Consider the following 26411-nt stretch of genomic DNA (forward strand, 5'->3'; position numbering starts at 1 on the left):
GGCTCCAATCTCTTTGCGTCTATTGCCATTCTTGGGGGTGAAACTCTGTCTGCTCTCCCCTGTGTGTGTGTGGAGTGTCTGTGGTCTCCATTAAGCTATGTCCAGTGACTCTGTGTCATATGCTGCAGAGGATATGTCCCCTCAGGATGATCCCATTCCATGTATTCAGGATTGCACTGTTTTAGCACAGATTCCAGCAAGGGAGCTTGAGTGGTTATCCTCTATCAAATCTATGATTTCTCAGATTTCTACTAGGGTTGCACAAAATGAGTCGTCAACTCAGGCATTACAGAACTCTATGGCAGTATGGCCCAGTTCTGTTACCTCAGGGCCCCCCGCTGTATATTCCCAAAAACATGCTCTTGCACAGATTATGCAAGATGACACGGATACAGATTCTGACACTGAGGACGGTGATGGGGATGTATTGAGGGGGGAAGCATCTCTTGCAAAAGGGGTGCAGTTGATGAAGGAGGCCATTAGGGATGTGTTGAATATTACTGATACAACACCTGTGCAGGTTGAGGAGGCTTACTTCACTGAAAATAAGAAAGCCTCGCTAACCTTCCCTGCATCAAAAGAATTAAATTCTATTTTTTAAAAAGCTTGAGAAAACCCTGAGAAAAAACTCCAAATCCCTAAAGTGGTCCTGGTGGCGTTTCCTTTCCCTGTGGAGGATAGAAAAAAATGGGAAAACCCGCCCATTGTTGACGCGTCTGTATCCAGACTTTCAAAAAAGGTGGTTTTACCGGTTCCAGGATCCACCGCCTTGAAAGAGCCGGCTGATCATAAAATTGATAATACGCTCAAATCCATGTACTATACATGGCTTCTGGGGCTATACTGCGTCCCACTATTGCCAGTGCTTGGATTGCCAAAGCTATAGTAAAGTGGTCTGGCACATTACTTGAGGCGTTGGATACTATGGATAAATATGATGTTGAATTGTTTTTGCGTAACATTCAGGATTCGGCAGGATTTCTGGTAGAATCCATGAAAGACCTGGGTTCCGTGGCTGCAGGAATTTCTTCCATGTCTGTCTCAGCTCATCGAGAACTATGGCTGCGACAGTGATCTGCCGACGCAGAATCCAGGAGAAGTGTGGAGACTCTACCCTATACGGGTCAGGCTCTCTTTGGGGAAGCGTTGGATGAGTGGATCTCCACGGCTACCGCGGGTAAGTCACCCTTTCTTCCCTCAGCTGCACCTGCTACGAAGAAACCCTTTTCTTCAACTGTTTCACAGCCCTTTCAGGCTGCCATGCTGCGGAAGGCCAGACCGTACAACACCTTCTATAGGGGAGGTCGGCCCAAATCCAAGAAACCTGCTGCTGCTGCGGGTTCCCAGGAACAGAAACCTGCTTCAGGTACGCCGAAGTCCTCTGCATGACGGTGGACCGTGCGGCCTGGAGGAGGGGCCGGTGGGGGCGAGACTCGGGCATTTCAGTCACGTCTGGGTGTCGTCCGGCCTGGACCCCTGAGTGCAAGATATTGTGTCCCAGGGGTACAGGCTGGAATTTCAAGATATCACTCCTCACCGATTCTTCAAATCAGGCTTGCCAGCTTTGCTGGCAGACAGGGCTGTCCTGCAGGCTGCCGTCCAGAAGTTGCTGGAGGCATAGGTTATTGTACCAGTCCCTCCTCATATGCAAAACAAAGGTTACTATTCGAACCTTTTCGTGGTTCCGAAACCGGATGGTTCGGTCAGTCCCATTCTGGTGGTTCCGAAACCGGATGGTTCGGTCAGTCCCATTCTGAACCTAAAATCGCTAAATCCCTTTCTGAAGGAGTTCAAGTTCAAAATGGAGTCTCTAAGGGCGGTGATATCAGATCTGGAAGAGGGGGAATTCCTGGTATCCCTGGATATCAAGGATGCGTACCTCCACATTTCGATTTGGCTGCCACATCAGGCTTATCTCCGATTCGCACTGTTGGACTGTCACTATCAGTTCCAGGCTCTGCCATTTGGCCTCTCCACTGCACGGCGGGTATTCACCAAGGTAATGGCGGAAATGATGGTTCTCCTCCACAGACAGGGGGTGAACATAATTTCTTATCTGGACAATCTGCTGATAAAGGCATTGTCCAAAGAGAAGCTGTTACAGTCCATTCTTCTCATGACCCACCTGCTCAGGGAATACGGTTGGATCCTGAATCTTCCAAAATCAAATTTGGAGCCAACCAGGAGGTTGTCCTTTTTGGGAATGATCCTCAACACGGAAGTGCAGAGGGTGTTTCTTCCAGAGGAAAAAGCGTTGATACAAAAAATGGTCCGGGACGTCCTGAAGCCAGCCCGAGTATCTGTTCATCAGTGCATTCGCCTTCTGGGAAAGATGGTGGCCTCTTACGAGGCTCTACAGTACGGGAGGTTTCATGCTCGGCCCTTCCAACTGGATCTCCTGGACAAGTGGTCGGGATCCCATCTACAGATGCACCAGAGGATACGTCTGTCACCCAAGGCCAGGATTTCACTTCTGGTTGCAACTACCTCACCTCCTGGAGGGCCGCAGGTTCGGGATTCAGGACTGGATCCTTCTAACCATGGATGCAAGTCTCCGGGTCTGGGGCTCAGTCACTCAAGGGGAAAGCTTCCAAGGAAGGTGGTCAAATCTGGAAGCCGGCCTACCGATAAACATTCTGGAACTAAGAGCCGTCTACAACGGTCTTCTCCAAGCGGCCCATCTTCTGAGAAATCGGGCCATTCAAGTGCAATCGGACAATGTAACGACAGTGGCTTACATAAACCGACAGGGCGGAACGAAGAGCAGAGCTGCAATGTCAGAGGTGACAAGAATCATCCTCTGGGCAGAAAAACACGCGTTGGCGCTGTCATCAATCTTCATTCCAGGATTAGATAACTGGGAAGCGGACTTCCTCAGCAGACACAATCTCCATCCAGGGGAGAGGGGTCTCCATCCGGAGGTGTTCACGGAGGTAAAAGATCTTTGGGGCGTACCCCAAATCGACATGATGTCCTCTCGTCTCAACAAGAAGCTTCGGAGGTATTGTTCCAGGTCGAGGGACCAGCAAGCAGTGGACGCCCTAGTGACTCCGTGGGTGTTCCAGTCGGTGTACGTGTTTCCTCCACTTCCACTCATTTTGAGAGTTCTCAAACTCATAAGGAGAACAAGAGTTCAGGCAATCCTCTTTGCTCCGGACTGGCCAAGAAGGGCTTGGTACGCGGATCTACTGCTAGCAGAGCCGAGGCCTCTTCCTCTTCGGGAGGACCTGCTGCAGCAGGGGTCGTTCGCCTATCAAGACTTACCACGGCTACGTTTGACAGCATGGAGGTTTAATGCCAGATACTAGCTCGGAAGGGCATTCCACACAAGGTTATTACTACCCTGATACAGGCTAAACATTACTATCGTATTTGGAAAAAATATGAAACTTGGTGTGAATTCAAGAAGTTTCCTGCAGTGGAGTTTCAATTGGGACGTTTTCTCCTCTTCCTGCAAACAGGTGTGGATATGGGCCTGAGGTTAGGATCCATAAAGGTCCAAATTTCAGCCCTATCCATTTTCTTCCAGAAACAGTTGGCTGCCCTCCCTGAGGTTCAGACTTTTTTGAAGGGAGTTCTGCACATCCAACCTCCCTTTGTACCGCCTACGTTGCCTTGGGATCTTAACATGGTGTTGCAGTTCTTCCAGTCGGACTGAATTAAGCCTCTACAGGAGGTTGAGGTCAGGTTTCTCACGTGGAAGGCTGTTACTTTGTTGGCCTTAGCTTCTGCTAGACGTGTATCGGAGTTGGGGGCTTTGTCATGTAAAATCCCATACTTGATCTTCCATGAAGACAGAGCAGAGCTTCGGACACGTCAGCAGTTTCTTCCGAAGGTTGTGTCGGCATTTCAGATCAACCAACCTATTGTGGTGCCAGTTGCGACTGACTCCTCAATTTCATCAAAGTCCTTAGATGTTGTAAGGGCTCTAAAAATCTATGTGAGGAGGACTGCCCGTCACAGAAAATCGGACTCGCTGTTTGTCCTGTATGATCCCAAGAAAATGGGGTGTCCTGCTTCTAAGCAGACGATCTCTCGCTAGATCAGGTTTACTATCCAGCATGCGTATTCTACGGCAGGATTGCCGTGTCCTACGTCTGTTAAGGCCCACTCTACTCGTGAGGTGGGGGTCTAACTGGGCGGGTGCCCGGGGGGTCTCGGCGTTACAACGTTGCCGAGCAGCATCTTGGTCTGGGTTGAACACGTTTGCAAAGTTCTACAAGTTCGATACTTTGGCCGCTGAGGACCTGAAGTTTAGTCAATCGGTTCTGCAGGAGCCTCCGCGCTCTCCCTCCCATTCTGGGAGCTTTGGTACATCCCCATGGTACTAATGTGGACCCCAGCATCCTCCAGGACGTAAGAGAAAATAGGATTTTATTTACCTACCGGTAAATCCTTTTCTCGTAGTCCGTAGAGGATGCTGGGCGCCCGCCCAGCACTTCGTTTTCCTGCTATCGTTATTTGGTTCAGTACAACTTCGTTTTAGTTGAGTACTGCTTTGCTACTTGGTAAGTAATGTTTCAGTGGTTGCTGAGTTTCAAGCTAGTTAGCTTGACATGCCTTGTATGTGTGAGCTGGTATGAATCTCGCCACTATCTGTGTTAAATCCTTCTCTCGAAGTATGTCGTCTCCTCGGGCACAGATTCTAGACTGAGTCTGGTAGGAGGGGCATAGAGGGAGGAGCCTGCCCACACTCTCAAACTCTTAAAGTGCCAATGGCTCCTGGTGGACCCGTCTATACCCCATGGTACTAATGTGGACCCCAGCATCCTCTACGGACTACGAGAAAATGATTTAACGGTAGGTAACCAAAATCCTATTTTTAAGCACCAGATTCCTCAGCCTGTATAAAAAAAGCGGGAAGACCGGGCGCCATTGAAGGGGCAGGGCTTCACTATGAGAGGATCCAGCAGCTCACCAGTGCCATTTGCCCTCTGCAGTGGTCACAGACACTGACAGGACAGGGATGCGCAGCTCCTCCGGTGTGACTCCAGATTACCTCAGAGGTACCAGGGGGTCATAGCAGGAGAGGAGCGACTATTAGTGTACTAAGTCCCCTATCAGGGTACGTAGTCTGCGACCCGGCTAAGCTTGGCATTAGCGATAAGGGCGCAGTGGAGGCTGGCACCAAACAACTCTGTGTCTCACTGTAGGGCTCTTTGTGGGTTGATTGTGCTTAACCTTTTTTTGTGTGTGTGTGTGTGTGTGTGTGTGTGTGTGCTGTCATATTTACATTATGTCAGGGGGCTCACTACTGGGTACTCGGTTCACAAGCTAGCGGGGCTGAATCGGAGTGGGTTAATGCTCTCAAAGGAATGATTTCCACTCTTTCTACAAAATTTGTCCCGCAATGAGAAAGAGATGCAATACTTAAAACAAACTGTGGATGAGTTTATGAACAGAAACTCAAAGGCAGATATATTAAGCCTGAAGAAGTGATAAAGCAGTGATAAGTGCAAGGTGATAACGCACCAGCCAATCAGCTCCAATATGTAAATTGGCAGTTAGGGGCTGAATAGCTGGTGCGTTATCACCTTGCACTTATCACTGCTTTATCACCTCTTTATCACTTCTCCAGTCTTACATACATCTGCCCCTTAGTCCCTAAAACAGCGTCTCAGTCCCCTCCCATTTATCTGCAAAAGAAATCTCTGGCCCATATTCTGCAATCTGATGGGGTAGACTTGGAGGGGGGGGATGTGGCTCTGTCACAGGGAATAGAGACTCATATAGAGGCTATCAGAGATGTTCTGCATGTTCCTGATAAGGTGTCGGAGGAGAGTGAGTAATGTTATTTTAATGTAAAGAACAAGTCCCCAGTAGTGGACGCATCAGTCTCTAGGCTGTCACTTAAAATTGTGTTGCCTGCTCCTGGTGCAGCCTCCCTAAAAGACACGGCTGATCGTAAAATTGAGACTACACTCAAATCATTGTACACAGCTGCTGGGGTGGCCCGAAGACCCACTATTGCATGTGCGTGGATCACTAAAGCCATTGCGAAACGGTCAGGTAACCTAATTGAGGGGTTAGATTCCTTATCTAGGGGGGATGTTGTCTTACTCCTGCAGCATATACAGGGCTCTGTGAACTTTATGGTAGAGTCCATAAAGAAAATAGGGGTGCTTGACGCACGCATCGCCGCTATGGCAGTGTCGGTGAGCAGGGGCTTGTGGCTACGCCAGTGGACTGCTGATGCGGACTCCAGGAGAGGCGTGGAAGGCCTACCATTCACAGGAGAGGCCTTGTTTGGAGATGAACTAGACTAATGGATCTCCACAGCTACTGCGGGTAAGTCTACGTATCTTCCTTCCGCAGACCCCCCGCCCAAGAAGACTTATTCAGCGTCTAAGTTACAGTCCTTTCAGACGGCTAAGTTCAAGGGCAAGGTTCAAGGTTGTTCACCAAGGTGATGGCAGAGATGATGTTTCTACTCCGCAAACGGAGTGAACATAATTCCGTACCTGGACGATCTGATAAAAGCGCCGTCCAGGGAGAGGTTGTTGGACAGCATTGGTCTCTCAACCAAACTCCTCCAGGGTCACTGGTGGATTCTGAACCTTCCGAAATCTCACCTAGAGCCAACACTGAGGCTCCCATTCCTGGGAATGATACTGGACACGGAGTCACAAAAGGTGTTCCTTCCGTTGGAAAAGGCATTGGTAATCCTGTCGATGGTTCGGGATGTCCTGAAGCGAACCCGGGTGTCGGTGCATTCGCCTTCTGGGGAAAATGATGGCCTCTTACGAGGCACTTCAGTACGGAAGGTTTCACGCAAGACCTTTCCAGCTCGATCTGTTGGACAAATGGTCCGAATTGCATCTTCACATGCACCAGAGGATCCGTCTGTCGCCAAAGGCCAGGATCTCCCTTCTGTGGTGGCTACAGTCTTCTCACCTCGTCGCAGGACGGAGGTTCGGAATTCAGAACTGGATTCTGTTAACCAAAGACGCAAACCTCAGAGGTTGGGGAGCAGTAACTCAGGGAGTGCAGTTTCAGGTAAGATGGTCAAGTCAGGAAGTCATCCTTCCAATCAACATTCTGGAACTCAGGGCCATATACAACGCCCTTCTGAAGGCCTCACATCTTCTTCAAGATCGGGCTATTCAGGTCCAGTCGGACAATGTGATGGCAGTAACGTACATGGGTGGTCATTCCGAGTTGTTCGCTAGCTGTTTTCGTTCGCAGCGCAGCGTGTAGGCAAAAAAGCGGCACTTCTGCGTATACGTATGCAGCGCAATGCGCATGCGCGACGTACTTTCACAAAAGCCGAAGTAGTTTTACACAAGGTCTAGCAAAGCTTTTCAATCGCACTGCTGGCCGCAGAGTGATTGACATGAAGTGGGCGTTTCTGGGAGGTAACTGACCGTTTTCTGGGAGTGTGTGGAAAAACGCAGGCGTGTCAGATATAAACGCAGGTGTGCCTGGGGAAACGCAGGCGTGGCTTGCCGAACGCAGGGCGTGTTCGTGACGTCAAAACAGGAACTGAATAGTCTGAAGTGATTGCAAGCGCAGAGTAGGTCTGGAGCTGCTCAGAAACTGCACAATCTTTTTTTTTTTTTGTTGAGCTGCGATCCTTTCGTTTGCACTGCTAAAAGCAGCTAGCGAGCAAACAACTCGGAATGAGGGCCATAAACCGACAGGGCGGAACGAAAAGCAGAGCAGCAATATCAGAGGTGTCAAGAATTCTCCTCTGGGCAGAAAGAAACCCTGTGGCATTGTCAGCGGTCTTCATTCCGGGAGTAGACAACTGGGAAGCAGACATCCACAGCAGACAGGACCGGCACCCGGCGCAGTGAGGCCTTCACCCAGAAGTGTTCAGGTGCTTGACACATCGGTGGGGATATCCACAAATCGACATGATGGCCTCTCGTCTCAACAAGAAGCTTAAGCTGTATTGTTCCAGGTCGAGAGATGCACAGGCAGTGGCGGTAGACGCCCTGACAACTCCACGGGTCTATCAGATGGTGTACGTGTTTCCTCCACTTCCTCTGATCCCAAGAATTCTAAAGCAAATAAAAAAGGAAAAGGTTCAAGCAATACTCATTGCTCCGGACTGGTCAAGAAGGGCCTTGTACCCGGACCTCATGGAGATGCTCCTCGAAGATCCGTGGCCTCTACCTCTTCGCAAGGATCTTCTGCAACAGGGCCCGTTCGTCTATCAGGACTTACCCCGGCTACGTTTGATGGCATGGAAGTTGAAAGGCTGATTCTAGCCGTGAGTGGGATCCCTAAAAAGGTTATCCCGACTATGATCCAAGCCAGGAAGGGGGTAACGTCTAAGCATTACTATCGTATTTGGAAGAAGTACGTCTCTTGGTGTGAGAGCAGAAATTATTCTGCTGTGTAATTTCATCTGGGATCTTTCCTGTTTCTCTTACGTCCTAGAGGATGCTGGGGACTCCGTAAGGACCATGGGGTATAGACGGGCTCCGTAGGAGACATGGGCACTCTAAAGACTTTAGATGGGTGTGCACTGGCTCCTCCCTCTATGCCCCTCCTCCAGATCTCAGTTAGATCCTGTGCCCAGAGGAGACTGAATGCACTGCAGGGGAGCTCTACTGAGTTTCTCTGAAAAAGACTTTTGTTAGGTTTTTTATTTTTAGGGAGCACTGCTGGCAACAGGCTCCCTGCATCGTGGGACTGAGGAGAGAGAAGCAGACCTACTTAAATGATAGGCTCTGCTTCTTAGGCTACTGGACACCATTAGCTCCAGAGGGTTGGAACACAGGTCTCATCCTCGCTGTTTGTCCCGGAGCCGCGCCGCCGTCCTCCTCACAGAGCCGTAAGATAGAAACCGGGTGAGTATAAGAAGAAAGAAGACTTCAAAGGCGGCAGAAGACTTCAGATCTTCACTGAGGTACGGTAATGCTGCGCGCCATTGCTTCCACATTCACACACATTGACGGCACTGTATGGGGGCAGGGCGCAGGGGGGGCGCCCTGGGCAGCAATAATAAACCTCAAGGGACACTGGCTGACATATATATACTGCGGAGGCAGTATATTACATAAACCCCCGCCAGTATAAAGAGTTGAGCGGGACCGAAGCACGCCGTTGAGGGGGCGGAGCTTGATCCTCCAGCACTAACCCGCGCCATTTTTGCCACAGCACGCTGCAGAGAAGCTGCTACCCGGACTCTCCCCTGCTGAACACAAGTACAGAGGGCAAAGAAGAGGAGGGGGGCACATTTATTTGGCACAGTGAGTGTATTATTGATATATAAAAGCGCTGTACAGACTGGGATTTTGTTCCAGTGTCCAGTGGCGCTGGGTGTGTGCTGGCATACTCTCTCTCTGTCTCTCCAAAGGGCCTTATTGGGGGACTGTCTCGATATATATATATATATATATATATATCTATCCCAGAGTGTGTGGGGGTGTCTGTACGTGTGTGTCGGCATGTCTGAAGCGGAAGGCTCGTCTAAGGAGGACGTAGAGCAGATGATTGTGGTGTCTCCATCTGCGACGCCGACACCTGATTGGTTGGATATGTGGAATGTTTTAAATGCAAATGTGTCTGTATTACATAAAAGATTGGACAAAGCAGAGTCCAGAGAAAAAGCAGGGAGTCAATCCATGGCTTTGACTGTGTCACAGGGCCCTTCTGGGTCTCATAAACGTCCCCTGTCCCAGGTAGTAGACACTGATACCGACACGGATTCTGACTCCAGTGTCGATTACGATGATGCGAGGTTACACCCAAGGGTGGCCAAAAGTATTCATTATATGATTATTGCAATAAAAGATGTTTTGCATATCACGGAGGACCCCTCTGTCCCTGACACGAGGGTATGCATGTTTAAAGAGAAGAAACCTGAGGTAACTTTTCCCCCATCTCATGAGCTGAACGCTTTATTTGAAAAGGCTTGGAAAACTCCAGACAAGAAACTGCAGATTACCAAGAGAATTCTTATGGCGTATCCTTTCCCCGCACAGGACAGGTTACGGTGGGAATCCTCACCCAGGGTGGACAAGGCTTTGACGCACTTGTCCAAAATGGTGGCGCTACCGTCTCCAGACACGGCAGCCCTCAAGGATCCTGCTGATCGCAGACAGGAGACTACCTTAAAATCAATTTATACACATACGGGTGCCTTGCTCAGACCGCAGTGGCGTCGGCATGGGTATGTAGCGCAATAGCAGCATGGGCAGATAACTTGTCATCTGACATTGACACCCTAGATCAGGATAGCATTTTATTGACCTTGGGTCACATTAAAGACGCAGCCTTATATATGAGAGACGCTGCGAGAGACGTTGGGTTCAAGAGCCAATGCCATGGCAATTTCTGCTAGGCGAGCCCTGTGGACCCGCCAATGGACGGGTGATGCCGATTCAAAGAGACATATGGAAACTTTGCCTTACAAGGGTGAGGTTTTATTTGGGGAGGGTCTCGCGGACCTGGTTTCCACAGCTACCGCTGGTAAATCTTCTTTTTTGCCTTATGTTCCCCCGCAGCAAAAGAAAACACCACAATATCAGATGCAGTCCTTTCGGTCGCATAAGTCCAGAAGGGGTCAGGGCTCTTACTTCCTCGCCAGAGGTAAGGGTAGAGGGAAAAGAATGCTTGCTACGGCTGGTTCCCAGGAGCAGAAGTCCTCCCCGGCTTCTACAAAATCCACCGCATGACGCTGGGGCTCCACTGAGGGAGTCCGCGCCGGTGGTGGCACGTCTTCGACTCTTCAGCCAGGTCTGGGTTCTGTCAGATGTGGATCCTTGAGCGATAGAAATTGTATCCCAAGGCTACAAACTGGAATTCGAAGAAGTGCCTCCTCGCCGATTTTTCAAGTCGGCTTTGCCAGCTTCTCCCCCAGAGAGGGAAATAGTTTTAGCTGCAATACAAAACTAAATTTTTTTGCAGGCAGGCGTGGATGTGGCCCTGCGTTTTGGCTCCATTAATATGCAGATTTCGGCTTTGTCCATTTTCTTTCAGAAACAATTGGCTTCTCTCCCTGAGGTCCAGACATTCTTAAAAGGTGTTCTGCACATACAACCTCCTCTTGTGCCTCCCACAGCACCTTGGGATCTCAATGTGGTGCTGCAGTTCCTCCAATCGGACTGCTTTGAACCGTTACAGGAGGTGGACGTAAAATATCTTACATGGAAGACCGTCACACTGTTGGCCTTGGCTTCAGCAAGACGTGTGTCAGAGCTGGGGGCTTTGTCTCACAAAAGTCCATATTTAATTTTCTTTGAGGACACAGCTGAACTCAGAACTCATCAGCAATTTCTTCCTAAAGTGGTGTCCGCATTTCACATCAACCAACCTATTGTGGTTCCGGTTGTCACCGACACCTCTGCTACTTCAAAGTCTTTGGATGTGGTCAGGGCTTTGAAGTTCTATGTGAAAAGAACAGCTTGTCATAGAAAAACGGACTCGCTGTTTGTTCTTTATGATCCCAATAAGATTGGGTGTCCTGCTTCAAAGCAGACAATTGCACGCTGGATCAGACTTACTATCCAGCATGCTTATTCCACGGCAGATTTGCCATGTCCAAAATTTGTACAGGCCCACTCTACTAGGTCGGTGGGTTCTTCCTGGGTGGCTGCCCAGGGTGTCTCGGATTTATAGCTCTGCCGAGCAGCTACTTGGTCAGGTTCGAACACATTTGCTAAGTTCTACAAGTTCGATACTTTGGCCTCTGAGGACCTTCAATTTGGTCAATCAGTTCTGCAGGAACCTCCGCACTCTCCCACCCAGTTTGGGAGTTTTGGTAGATCCCCAAGGTACTAAATGGAACCCCAGTATCCCCTAGGACGTAAGAGAAAATAGGATTTCTCTAACGTCCTTGAGGATGCTGGGACTCCGTAAGGACCATGGGGAATAGACGGGCTCCGCATGAGATAGGGCACTTTAAGAAAGCTTTGGACTCTGGGTGTGCACTGGCTCCTCCCTCTATGCCCCTCCTCCAGACCTCAGTTTTACACTGTGCCCAGAGCAGGATGGGTGCACTGCAGAGAGCTCTCCTGAGTTCTCTGCCTAGAAGCATTTTTGTTTGGATTTTTTTCTACTTTTTTACAGGGAGCACTGCTGGCAACAGGCTCCCTGCATCGAGGGACTGAGGAGAGAGGGGCAGACCTTCTTGTCTAAGATAGGCTCTGCTTCCTCGGCTACTGGACACCATTAGCTCCAGAGGGGGTGAACACAGGTTCTTACTGGGCGTCCACCCCCAGAGCCGCGCCGCCGTTCTCCTCACAGAGCCAGAAGAACCGAAGTCAGAAGACGTCAGGCGGCAGAAGCCTTCAGCTTCACTGAGGTAACGCACAGCACTGCAGCTGTGCGTCATTGCTCCCATACACCTCACATACTCCGGTTACTGTAAGGGTGCAGGGCGCAGGGGGGGGCGACCTGGGCAGCAATATAACACCTCAAAAGACAATATACATGTACAGGTGGGCACTGTACATGTATATAAAAGAGCCCCCGCCATATTTTAGTAAGTTTGAGCGGGACAGAAGCCTGCCGCCGAGGGGGCGGGGCTTCTCCCTCAGCACTCACCAGCGCCATTTTCTCTCCACGGCACCGCTGAGAGGAAGCTCCCCGGACTCTCCCCTGCTTACACACGGTGAAGGGGTGTTTAAAAGAGAGGGGGGGGCACATAATTGGCGGATAACATATTATACAGCACGGCTGGGGAAAAACATTTTGTGTTGGTTTCCAGGGTCATTGCGCTGGGGTGTGTGCTGGCATACTCTCTCTCTGACTCTCCAAAGGGCATTGAAGGGGATACGGTCTTCAGAAAAGAGGTTCCCTGTGTGTGTGAAGTGTGTCGGTACGCGTGTGTCGACATGTTTGACGAGGAAGGCTCGCTTAATGTGGAGGGGGAGTGCTTGAATGTCAGGTCGCCGTCGGCAACACCGACACCGGAATGTGTGGATATGCTGAATGTCTTGAATGCAAATGTCAATCTATTGCATAAAAGGTTAGACAAGGCTGAAGCTAGGGATCAGTCAGGTAGCCAGTCCATGCCTGTCCCTGTGGCGCCAGGCCCTTCGGGGTTTCAGAAGCGCACCATATCCCAGATCGATGACACAGATACCGACACGGATACTGACTCTAGTGTCGACTATGAAGATGCAAAATTACAGCCGAGGGTGGCAAAAGGTATTCGGTACATGATTATTGCCATTAAAGAGGTTTTGCATATTACTGAGGAACCCCCTGTCCCTGACACGAGGGTACACATGTATAAAGGTAAAAAGCCTGAAGTCACCTTTCCATCCTCATTTGAACTGAGTGAATTGTGCGAAAAGGCTTGGGAATCTCCGGATAGGAGACCACAAGTTCCCAAAAGGATTCTTATGGCGTATCCTTTTCCACAAACGGATAGGATACGATGGGAATCTTCGCCTAAAGTAGACAAGGCGCTGACACGCTTATCCAAAAAGGTGGCACTGCCTTCTCAGGATACGGCTTCCCTCAAGGATCCTTCTGATCGCAGGCAGGAAATTACCATGAAGCACATTTACACTCATTCAGGTACTATTGTTAGACCGGCTATGGCGTCGGCCTGGGTTTGTAGTGCGGTTGTGGCATGGGCAGATTCCTTATCTACGGAGATTGACACCTTAGATAGGGATGCCATTCAAATGACCATAGAGCATATCAGAGATGCTGCCTTGTATATGAGAGATGCTCAGAGAGACATTTGTTTATTAAGCTCCAGAATAAATGCTATGTCTATTTCTGCTAGGCGGCTCTTGTGGACCCGACAGTGGACGGGAGACGCCGATTCAAAGCGGCATATGGAGTCCTTACCTTACAAAGGGGAGGAGTTGTTTGTAGACGGTTTCTCGGACCTTGTCTCTACTGCTACAGCTGGTAAGTCGAATTTCTTACCTTATGTCCCTCCGCAGCATACAAAAAAGGCACCTCATCAAATGCAGTCCTTTCGTTCCAATAAAAACAAAAAGGTACGGGGATCGTCCTTGTTGCCAGAGGGAAAGGCAGGGGAAAGAAGCTGCACACAGCTAGTTCCTAAGAGCAGAAGTCCTCCCCTGCGTCTGCAAAGTCCACCGCATGACGCTGGGGCTTCCCGGGGGGGAGGCAGATCTAGTGGGGGCTCGTCTTCGGTTTTTCAGCCACGTCTGGGTTCACTCGCAGGTGGATCCCTGGCCATTAGAGATTGTTTCTCAAGGATACAGGCTGGAATTCGAAGACTTGCCTCCTCGCCGGTTTTTCAAGTCGGCTGTGCCGGCTTCCCCGTCAGAGAGGGAGCTAGTGTTGGCAACAATCCAAAAATTGTATATTCAACAGTTCCTCATCTCCAGCAAGGAGAGGGATATTACTCAACCCTGTTTGTGGTCCCGAAACCGGACGGTTCGGTCAGACCCATTTTAAACCTAAAATCCCTGAACCTGTACTTGAAGAGGTTCAAGTTCAAAATGGAATCACTCAGGGCGGTCATCGACAGCCTGGAGGGGGGGGATTGGATGGTGTCCCTGGACATAAAGGATGCTTACCTTCATGTTCCGGTATTCCCCCCTCATCAGGCGTTCCTGAGATTTGCAGTGCAGGACTGTCACTACCAATTTCAGACGTTGCCGTTTGGGCTTTCCACGGCCCCGAGAATTTTCACCAAGGTAATGGCGGAAATGATGGTGCTCCTGCGCAGGCAGGGGGTCACAATTACCCCATACTTGGACGATCTCCTCATAAAGGCGAGATCTCGGGAGAAGTTGCTGGACAGCGTCTCTGTCCGTGAAGACGTTGCAGTTACACGACTGGATTCTCAATATACCGAAGTCCCAGCTAGTCCCTACAACGCGTCTAACTTTTTTGGGCCTGATTCTAGACACAGACCAGAAAAAGGTTTTTCTTCCGGTCGAAAAGGTTCAGGAGCTCATAGCCCTGGTCAGGAACCTATTAAAACCAAAACAGGTTTCAGTGCATCATTGCACACGGGTCCTGGGGAAGATGGTGGCTTCATACGAGGCCATCCCTTTCGGCAGGTTCCATGCGAGGACTTTTCAATGGGACCTCTTGGACAAGTGGTTCGGGTCCCATTTACAAATGCATCAAAGGATCACCCTGTCTCCCAGGACCAGGGTATCTCTCCTGTGGTGGCTGCACAGTGCTCACCTACTAGAGGGTCGCAGGTTCGGCATTCAGGACTGGGTCCTGGTGACCACGGACGCAAGCCTCCGAGGCTGGGGAGCAGTCACACTGGGAAGAAATTTCCAAGGTCTCTGGTCAAATCTAGAGACTTGTCTCCACATCAACGTCCTGGAGTTGAGGGCCATATACAACGCCCTGCGTCAAGCGGAGGAATTGCTTCGGGAAAAACCGGTTCTGATTCAGTCAGACAATGTCACGGCAGTGGCTCATATAAACCGCCAAGGCGGAACGAGGAGCAGAGTGGTCATGGCAGAAGCGACCAGGATTCTACGCTGGGCGGAAGGCCATGTAAGCGCGCTATCAGCAGTGTTCATCCCGGGGGTGGACAACTGGGAGGCGGACTTCCTCAGCAGGCACGACCTGCATCCGGGAGAGTGGGGACTTCATCAAGAAGTCTTCGCGCAGATCACGGGTCGGTGGGGACTGCCTCAAATAGACATGATGGCATCCCGTCTCAACAAAAAGCTAAAGCGGTATTGCGCCAGGTCAAGGGACCCTCAGGCGGTAGCGGTGGACGCTCTGGTGACACCTTGGGTGTTCAGATCGGTCTGTGTGTTTTCTCCTCTTCCTCTCATACCCAAAGTGTTGAGAATAATAAGAATAAGCAGGGTCAGAACAATCCTCATTGTTCCAGATTGGCCACGGAGGACTTGGTATCCGGAGCTGCAAGAGTTGCTCACAGAAGATCCGTGGCCTCTTCCTCTAAGGCAGGACCTGCTGCGGCAGGGGCCCTTTCTGTTCCAAGACTTACCGCGGCTGCGTTTGACGGCATGGCGGTTGAACGCCGGATCCTAGCGGAAAAAGGGATTCCGGAGGAGGTCATTCCTACCCTGATCAAGGCTAGGAAAGACGTGACGTTAAAACATTATCACCGTATATGGCGAAAATACACTGCTCAAAAAAATAAAGGGAACACTAAAATAACACATCCTAGATCTGAATGAATGAAATATTCTTATTAAATACTTTGTTCTTTACATAGTTGAATGTGCTGACAACAAAATCACACAAAAATTATCAATGGAAATCAAATTTATTAACCCATGGAGGTCTGGATTTGGAGTCACCCTCAAAATTAAAGTGGAAAAACACACTACAGGCTGATCCAACTTTGATGTAATGTCCTTAAAACAAGTCAAAATGAGGCTCAGAAGTGTGTGTGGCCTCCACGTGCCTGTATGACCTCCCTACAATGCCTGGGTATGCTCCAGATGAGGTGGCGGATGGTCTCCTGAGGGATCCCCTCCCAAACCTGGACTAAAGCATCCGCCAACTCCTGGACAGTCTGTGGTGCAACGTGGCGTTTGTGGATGGAGCGAGACATGATGTCCCAGATGTGCTCAATTGGATTCAGGTCTGGGGAATGGGTGGGCCAGTCCATAGCATCAATGCCTTCGTCTTGCAGGAACTGCTGACACACTCCAGCCACATGAGGTCTAGCATTGTCTTGCATTAGGAGGAACGCAGGGCCAACCGCACCAGCATATGGTCTCACAAGTGGTCTGAGGATCTCATCTCGGTACCTAATGGCAGTCAAGCTACCTCTGGCGAGCACATGGAGGGCTGTGCGGCCCCCCAAAGAAATGCCACCCCACACCATTACTGACCCACTGCCAAACCGGTCATGCTGGAGGATGTTGCAGGCAGCAGAACCTTCTCCTTGGCATCTCCAGACTCTGTCACGTCTGTCACATGTGCTCAGTGAGAACCTGCTTTCATCTGTGAAGAGCACAGGGCGCCAGTGGCGAATTTGCCAATCTTGGTGTTCTCTGGCAAATGCCAAACGTCCTGCACGGTGTTGGGCTGTAAGCACAACCCCCACCTGTGGACGTTGGGCCCTCATACCACCCTCATGGAGTCTCTTTCTGATCGTTTGAGTAGACACATACACATTTATGGCTTGCTGGAGGTCATTTTGCACAGCTCTGGCAGTGCTCCTCCTGTTCCTCCTTGCCCAAAGGCGGAGGTAGCGGTCCTGCTGCTGGGTTGTTGCCCTCCTACGGCCTCCTCCATGTCTCCTGATGTACTGGCCTGTCTCCTGGTAGCGCCTCCATGCTCTGGACACTACGCTGACAGACACAGCAAACCTTCTTGCCACAGCTCGCATTGATGTGCCATCCTGGATGAGCTGCACTACTTGAGCCACTTGTGTGGGTTGTAGGGAGGTCATACAGGCACGTGGAGGCCACACACACTACTTAGCCTCATTTTGACTTGTTTTAAGGACATTACATCAAAGTTGGATCAGCCTGTAGTGTGTTTTTCCACTTTAATTTTGAGGGTGACTCCAAATCCAGACCTCCATGGGTTAATAAATTTGATTTCCATTGATAATTTTTGTGTGATTTTGTTGTCAGCACATTCAACTATGTAAAGAACAAAGTATTTAATAAGAATATTTCATTCATTCAGATCTAGGATGTGTTATTTTAGTGTTCCCTTTATTTTTTTGAGCAGTGTATGTTTCTTGGTGTGAGGCCAGAGCTGCTCCTACGGAGGAGCTCCATTTGGGCCGTCTACTTCACTTCCTTCAAACAGGAGTGACTTTGGGCCTAAAATTAGGGTCCATAAAGGTCCAAATTTCGGCCTTATCCATTTTCTTTCAAAGAGAATTAGCGCCTCTTCCTGAAGTACAGACTTTTGTGAAGGGTGTGCTGCATATTCAGCCTTCCTTTGTGCCTACGGTGGCGCCTTGGGATCTTAACGTGGTGTTACGTTTCCTCAAGTCACCTTGGTTTGAACCACTCAAAACTGTGGAGTTGAAATACCTCACGTGGAAAGTGGTCATGTTGTTGGCATTGGCTTCGGCAAGACGTGTTTCAGAATTGGCGGCTTTATCACATAAAAGCCCATACTTGGTTTTTCACGTGGATAGGGCAGAGTTGAGGACTCGTCCTCACTTTCTGCCAAAAGTGGTCTCATCTTTTCATGTGAACCAACCTATTGTCGTGCCTGTGGCTGCACGGGACTTGGAGGATTCGGAGTCCCTGGATGTGGTCAGGGCTTTGAAGATTTATGTGACCAGAACGGCTAGAATCAGGAAGACTGAAGCTCTGTTTGTTCTGTATGCGGCCAACAAGGTTGGCGCTCCTGCTTCAAAGCAGACTATTGCTCGCTGGATCTGTGATACGATTCAGCAGGCGCATTCTACGGCAGGTTTGCCATTGCCTAAATCGGTTAAGGCCCATTCCACTAGGAAAGTGGGCTCTTCTTGGGCGGCTGCCCGAGGGGTCTCGGCATTGCAGTTGTGCCAAGCTGCTACTTGGTCGGGTTCAAACACCTTTGCAAAGTTCTACAAGTTTGATACCCTGGCTGAGGAGGACCTCATGTTTGCTCAATCGGTGCTGCAGAGTCATCCGCACTCTCCTGCCCGTTTGGGAGCTTTGGTATAATCCCCATGGTCCTTACGGAGTCCCAGCATCCTCAAGGACGTTAGAGAAAATAAGATTTTACTTACCGGTAAATCTATTTCTCGTAGTCCGTAGAGGATGCTGGGCGCCCGTCCCAAGTGCGGACTTCTTCTGCAAGACTTGTATATAGTTGTTGCTTACATAAGGGTTATGTTATAGTTTATCGGTTGAACCAAGGCTATGTTGTTGTTCATACTGTTGACTGGGTAGTGTATCACAAGTTATACGGTGTGATTGGTGTGGCTGGTATGGATCTCGCCCTTAGATTTACAAAAATCCTTCCTCGTACTGTCCATCTTCTCTGGGCACAGTTTCCCTAACTGAGGTCTGGAGGAGGGGCATAGAGGGAGGAGCCAGTGCACACCCAGAGTCCAAAGCTTTCTTAAAGTGCCCTATCTCCTGCGGAGCCCGTCTATTCCCCATGGTCCTTACAGAGTCCCAGCATCCTCTACGGACTACGAGAAATAGATTTACCGGTAAGTAAAATCTTATTTTTAATTACCTACCGGTAAATCCTTTTCTCGTAGTCCGTAGAAGATACTGGGCGCCTGCCCGGTGATTCGATCTTCCGGCATTGTTACTTGGTTGCTGTTCCTGTTTCAAGTTTGGTTAGCTTGGCTTTCCTCTTATTGTGTGTGCTGGTTCGGAATCTCACTACTATCCTTATGTATCTTTTTTCTCTCAAAGTATGTCCGTCTCCTCGGGCACAGTTTCCTAGACTGAGCCTGGTAGGAGTGGCATAGAGGGAGGAGCCAGCCCACATGATCAAATTCTTAAAGTGCCCATTGCTCCTAGTGGACTTGTCTATACCCCATGGTACTAAATGGACTCCAGTATCCTCTACAGACTACAAGAAAAGGATTTACCGGTAGGTAATTAAAATCCTATTTTTCCTCAAGGCTTCCTGCTGCTACAATATTATTAATATTATTAGAAATACTCTCTATACTCCACAGCAGAATTAATTTTGATACATGGGTTAGACTGGGAACAAGATCTGGGCCCACCACCAGGCATAGCTACCTGGCGGATCTTTAGACGAGGCCAGGTCATCCTTTTCTACTCCAATTAATGAGTTCCCTCAGCCAGTACCCTGCATCTGAAAGTATAATGCATGATGTCTTGTCTGCAGACGTGCCTGAGTGTGAAGGGGACACCTCTTGTGTGACCGTTACTGAGGATACATGCGAGACTGATACGGATGAATGTCATCCTGAGACTGCCGCTCTAGGAGACCCGGGAAATAAAGGTGAGTGACATGACAATGCGGCTTGTTGTCTATGATTAGACTCCCTACGTTCAGATCATTTGTGTTAGCCTAATATAAAATAAGGACAAATAATGGTAGAAATAAAACAATATAAGGTTTAATATGATAGTAGTTGGATAGAACAGTATTAGAAATAATTTTTCTCTATCGTCCTAGTGGATGCTGGGGTTCCTGAAAGGACCATGGGGAATAGCGGCTCCGCAGGAGACAGGGCACAAAAAGTAAAGCTTTAGGATCAGGTGGTGTGCACTGGCTCCTCCCCCTATGACCCTCCTCCAAGCCTCAGTTAGATTTTTGTGCCCGGCCGAGAAGGGTGCAATCTAGGTGGCTCTCCTAAAGAGCTGCTTAGAAAAGTTTAGCTTAGGTTTTTTATTTTACAGTGAGTCCTGCTGGCAACAGGATCACTGCAACGAGGGACTTAGGGGAGAAGAAGTGAACTCACCTGCGTGCAGGATGGATTGGCTTCTTTGGCTACTGGACATTAGCTCCAGAGGGACGATCACAGGTACAGCCTGGATGGTCACCGGAGCCTCGCCGCCGGCCCCCTTGCAGATGCTGAAACAAGAAGAAGGTCCAGAATCGGCGGCATGAAGACTCCTCAGTCTTCTTAAGGTAGCGCACAGCACTGCAGCTGTGCGCCATTTCCTCTCAGCACACTTCACACGGCAGTCACTGAGGGTGCAGGGCGCTGGGAGGGGGGCGCCCTGGGAGGCAATGAAAACCTATTTTTGGCTAAAAATACCTCACATATAGCCTCCGGGGGCTATATGGAGATATTTAACCCCTGCCAGAATCCGTTAAGAGCGGGAGACGAGGCCGCCGAAAAAGGGGCGGGGCCTATCTCCTCAGCACACAGCGCCATTTTCCCTCACAGAAAGGCTGGAGGGAAGGCTCCCAGGCTCTCCCCTGCACTGCACTACAGAAACAGGGTTAAAACAGAGAGGGGGGGCACTAATTTGGCGTTAGAAATATATAAAAAAGATGCTATAAGGGAAAACACTTATATAAGGTTGTCCCTATATAATTATAGCGTTTTTGGTGTGTGCTGGCAAACTCTCCCTCTGTCTCTCCAAAGGGCTAGTAGGTCCTGTCCTCTATCAGAGCATTCCCTGTGTGTGTGCTGTGTGTCGGTACGTGTGTGTCGACATGTATGAGGACGATGTTGGTGAGGAGGCGGAGCAATTGCCTGTAATGGTGATGTCACTCTCTAGGGAGTCGACACTGGAATGGATGGCTTATTTAGGGAATTACGTGATAATGTCAACACGCGCCAAGGTCGGTTGACGACATGAGACGGCCGACAAACAATTAGTACCGGTCCAGACGTCTCAAAAACACCGTCAGGGGTTTTAAAACGCCCGTTTACTTTAGTCGGTCGACACAGACACAGACAGGGACACTGAATCCAGTGTCGACGGTGAATAAACAAACGTATTCCTTATTAGGGCCACACGTTAAGGGCAATGAAGGAGGTGTTACATATTTCTGATACTACAAGTACCACAAAAGAGGGTATTATGTGGGATGTGAAAAAACTACCGTAGTTTTTCCTGAATCAGATAAATTAAATGAAGTGTGTGATGATGCGTGGGTTCCCCCCGATAGAAAATATGGGCGGTATACCCTTTCCCGCCAGAAGTTAGGGCGCGTTGGGAAACACCCCTTAGGGTGGATAAGGCGCTCACACGCTTATCAGAACAAGTGGCGGTACCGTCTATAGATAGGGCCGTCCTCAAGGAGCCAGCTGACAGGAGGCTGGAAATATCATAAAAAGTATATACACACATACTGGTGTTATACTGCGACCAGCGATCGCCTCAGCCTGGATGTGCAGAGCTGGGGTGGCTTGGTCGGATTCCCTGACTAAAAATATTGATACCCTTGACAGGGACAGTATTTTATTGACTATAGAGCATTTAAGGATGCATTTCTATATATGCGAGATGCACAGAGGGATATTTGCACTCTGGCATCAAGAGTAAGTGCGATGTCCATATCTGCCAGAAGATGTTTATGGACACGACAGTGGTCAGGTGATGCAGATTCCAAACGGCACAAAGGTGTATTGCCGTATAAAGGAAGAGGAGTTATTTGGGGTCGGTCCATCGGACCTGGTGGCCACGGCAACTGCTGAAAAATCCACCGTTTTTACCCTAAGTCACATCTCTGCAGAAAAAGACACCGTCTTTTCAGCTTCAGTCCTTTCGTCCCTATAAGAGTCATATCTGCCCAGGGATAGAGGAAAGGGAAGAAGACTGCAGCAGGCAGCCCATTCCCAGGAACAGAAGCGTTCCACCGCTTCTGACAAGCTCTCAGCATGACGCTGAGACCGTACAGGACCCCTGGATCCTACAAGTAGTATCCCAGGGGTACAGATTGGAATGTCGAGACGTTTCCCCTGCGCAGGCTCCTGAAGTCTGCTTTACCAAGGTCTCCCTCCGACAAGGAGGCAGTATGGGAAACAATTCACGAGCTGTATTCCCAGCAGGTGATAATTAAATTACCCCTCCTACAACAAGAAAAGGGGTATTATTCCACACTATATTGTGGTACTGAAGCCAGAAGGCTAGGTGAGACCTATTCTAAATCTAAAAAAATGTTGAACACTTACAAAGGTTCAAATCAAGATGGAGTCACTCAGAGCAGTGATAACGAACCGGGAAGAAGGGGACTATATGGTGTCCCGAGACATCAGGGATGCTTACCTCCATGTCCCAAATTTGCCCTTATCACTAAGGGTACCTCAGGTTCGTGGTACAGAACTGTCACTATCAGTTTCAGACGCTGCCGTTTGGATTGTCCACGGCACCCCGGGTCTTTACCAAGGTAATGGCCGAAATGATGGTTCTTCTTCGAAGAAAAGGCGTCTTAATTATCCCTTACTTGGACGATCTCCTGATAAGGGCAAAGTCCAGGGAACAGTTGGAGGTCGGAGTAGCACTATCTCGGATACTGTTACAACAGCAGGGGTGGATTCTAAATATTCCAAAATCGCAGCTGATCCCGACAACAAGTCTCCTGTGCTTAGGGATGATTCTGGACACAGTCCAGAAAAAGGTGTTTCTCCCGGAAGAGAAAGCCAGGGAGTTATCCGAGCTAGTCAGGAACCTCCTAAAATCAGTGCATCATTGCACAAGGGCCATGGTAAAAAAATGGTGACTTCCTTCGAAGCAATTCCAGTCGGCAGATTTCATGCAAGAACTTTTCAGTGGGATCTGCTGGACAAATGGTCCGGATCGCATCTTCAGATGCATCAGCGGATAACCCTATATCCAAGGACAAGGGTGTCTCTCCTGTGGTGGTTACAGAGTGCTCATCTTCTAGAGGGCCGCAGATTCGGCATTCAGTTTTGGATGTTGGTGACCACGGAGGCCAGCCCGAGAGGCTGGGGAGCAGTCACACAAGGAAAAAATTTCCAGGGAGTGTGATCAAGTCTGGAGATTTTTCTCCACATAAATATACTGGAGCTAAGGGCAATTTACAATGCTCTAAGCTTAGCAAGACCTCTACTTCAAGGTCAGCCGGTATTGATCCAGTGGGATAAAACATCACGGCAGTCGCCCACGTAAATAGACAGGGCGGCACAAGAAGCAGGAGGGCAGTGGCAAAAACTGCAAGGACTTTTCGCTGGGCGGAAAATCATGTGATAGCACTGTCAGCAGTGTTTCATTCCGGGAATGGAAACTGGGAAGCAGACTTCCTCAGTAGGCACGACCTCCACCCGGCAGAGTGGGAACTTCATGGGGAAGTTTTCCACATGATTGTAAACCGTTGGGAATTACCAAAGGTGGACATGATGGCGTCCCGTCTGAACAAAAAACGGGACAGGTATTGCGCCAGGTTAAGAGACCCTCAGGCAATAGCTGTGGACGTTCTGGTAACACCGTGGGTGTACCAGTCGGTGTATGTGTTCCATCCTCTGCTTTTCATACCTAAGGTACTGAGAATTATAAGACGTAGAGGAGTAAGAACTATACTCATGGCTCCGGATTGGCCAAGAAGGACTTGGTACCCGGAACTTCAAGAGATGCTCACAGAGGACTTATGGCCTCTGCCGCTAAGAAGGGACTTGTTTCAGCAAGTACCTTGTCTGTTCCAAGACTTACCGCGGCTGCGTTTGACGGCATGGCGGTGGAACGCCGGATCCTAAGGGAAAAGGCATTCAGGAAGAGGTCATTCCTACCCTGGTCAAAGCCAGAAAGGAGGTGACCGCACAACATTATCACCACATGTGGCGAAAATATGTTGCGTGGTGTGAGGCCAGGAAGGCCCCACGAAGAAATTTCAACTCGGTCGATTCCTGCATTTCCTGCAAACAGGAGTGTCTATGGGCCTCAAATTGGGGTCCATTAAGGTTCAAATTTCGGCCCTGTCGATTTTTCTTTCAGAAAGAATTGGCTTCAGTTCCTGAAGTCCAGAAGTTTGTCAAGGGAGTATTGCATATACAACCCCCTTTTGTGCCTCCAGTGGCACTGTGGGATCTCAACGTAGTTCTGGGATTCCTCAAAACACATTGGTTTAAAACCAGTCAAATCTGTGGATTTGAAGCATCTCACATGAAAAGTGAACATGCTCTTGGACCTGGCCTGGACCAGGCGAGTGTCAAATTGGTGGTTTTTTTCTCAAAAAAGCCCATATCTGTTTGTCCATTCGGACAGGGCAGAGCTGCGGACTCGTCCCCAGTTCTCTCCCTAAGGTGGTGTCAGTGTTTCACCTGAACCAGCTTATTGTGGTGTCTTGCGCCTACTAGGGACTTGGAGGACTCCAAGTTGCTAGATGTGGTCAGGGCCCTGAAAATATAGGTTCCAGGACGGCTGGAGTCAGGAAAACTGACTTGCTGTTATCCTGTATGCACCCAACAAACTGGGTGCTCTTGCTTCTAAGCAGACTTTTGCTAGTTGGATGTGTAATACAATTCAGCTTGCACATTCTGTGGCAGGCCTGCCACAGCCAAAATATGTAAATGCCCATTCCACAAGGAAGGTGGGCTCATCTTGGGCGGCTGCCCGAGGGGTCTCGGCTTTACAACTTTGCCGAGCGGCTATTTAGTCAGGGGCAAACACGTTTGTAAAATCCTACAAATTTGATACCCTGGCTAAGGAGGACCTGGAGTTCTCTCATTCGGTGCTGCAGAGTCATCCGCACTCTCCCGCCCGTTTGGGAGCTTTGGTATAATCCCCATGGTCCTTTCAGGAACCCCAGCATCCACTAGGACGATAGAGAAAATAAGAATTTACTTACCGATAATTCTATTTCTCGGAGTCCGTAGTGGATGCTGGGCGCCCATCCCAAGTGCGGATTATCTGCATTACTTGTACATAGTTACAAAAATCGGGTTATTATTTGTTGTGAGCCATCTTTTCAGAGGCTCCGCTGTTATCATACTGTTAACTGGGTTCAGATCACAGGTTGTACAGTGTGATTGTCACAGGTTGTACAGTGTGATTGGTGTGGCTGGTATGAGTCTTACCCGGGATTCATAAATCCTTCCTTATTGTGTACGCTCGTCCGGGCACAGTATCCTAACTGAGGCTTGGAGGAGGGTCATGGGGGGAGGAGCCAGTGCACACCACCTGATCCTAAAGCTTTACTTTTTGTGCCCTGTCTCCTGCGGAGCCGCTATTCCCCATGGTCCTTTCAGGAACCCCAGCATCCACTACGGACTCCGAGAAATAGAATTATCGGTAAGTAAATTCTTATTATTAACAACATTGGTCGTATATATAGCAATATAAGGTTTGTTGGTGCTGTGCAGGCGGGTATATATAAATATGTATAAAAACCCGTTAATCAGCTGCCACCAGGTGAGGAGGTAGCCAGCCTCCTCTAAATAGCAAAAAAAACTAAATTGTAGAATATATATATACCTGGTAGGCGCTTGACAACAGGAACAATCAATTAAAAATGAAACCTTTATTCTGCCTCCTGACGAAGCCGCCCCAGGTGCGGAGAAAACGCGTTGAGGAAACAGAGGGGAGATCCCTATAGTGACACAGCACAGCCTGTACAACAGCGGCTGTGTGTGCCAGCTATCTATACCAGCAAGCCTTTTGCTTTATCTATACTGGCTTTGGAGATCACTGGACCTGCTACACACATCCATACGGCTGCGTTCAGCGGCTTACTGCATTACAATAGCTGCCTTCGTAACGTTATGGGAGCTTGGTAATACCGCTGGATTCTTCATCAGTTACCAGTTTATGCTTCCAGCGGCTTCCTGCAAAACTGTTCATATATTAACGGACACTCACAGCGGCTGGATCCGCTACCTGGTACCAGCGATCGCCTGTGGCAGCTCTCTACACAATCGTGTCCGCTGCATGCCGTATCAGGACTACTACCCACCACCTATACATACATCATTGGCATTGAGACTGACTGAAACAATTGGTAGTATATAACTAGGGATTCATGCAACACAAGTTGTTTTTTTTTGCACGCCGCTAAGTAATGGGCAGCAGACGGTGTAATTTAATTATCGCTCCAATCGGACGTGGGTGCCGTTGACGCTCATAGGGGTAATTCAGACTGCATTGCGGCAGTGATCGCAGTCTGAATTACTTTGTGGAGTGCGCACACGCACCCCGGGAGCCCAGTGAGATGCTAAAAGCTGA

The 26411-nt window shown here is 49.3% G+C and overlaps 1 protein-coding gene across 7 annotated transcripts in view; it reads left to right on the forward strand.

Moving 5' to 3' along the window:
• The window catches only part of TDRD6 (tudor domain containing 6), a 602384-nt gene that overhangs the window by 464204 nt on the left and 111769 nt on the right, over window positions 1–26411 (forward strand). For all 7 annotated transcript variants that reach the window (XM_063915227.1, XM_063915230.1, XM_063915225.1 and 4 more), the window contains one exon: window positions 19660–19776. In XM_063915227.1, coding sequence (XP_063771297.1) covers window positions 19660–19776 — 117 coding nt within the window. The remainder of the gene's footprint in view (window positions 1–19659; window positions 19777–26411) is intronic.

The sequence above is a fragment of the Pseudophryne corroboree genome, chromosome 4 (genome assembly GCF_028390025.1).
Source record: "Pseudophryne corroboree isolate aPseCor3 chromosome 4, aPseCor3.hap2, whole genome shotgun sequence".
NCBI classification, from domain to species: Eukaryota; Metazoa; Chordata; class Amphibia; order Anura; family Myobatrachidae; genus Pseudophryne; species Pseudophryne corroboree.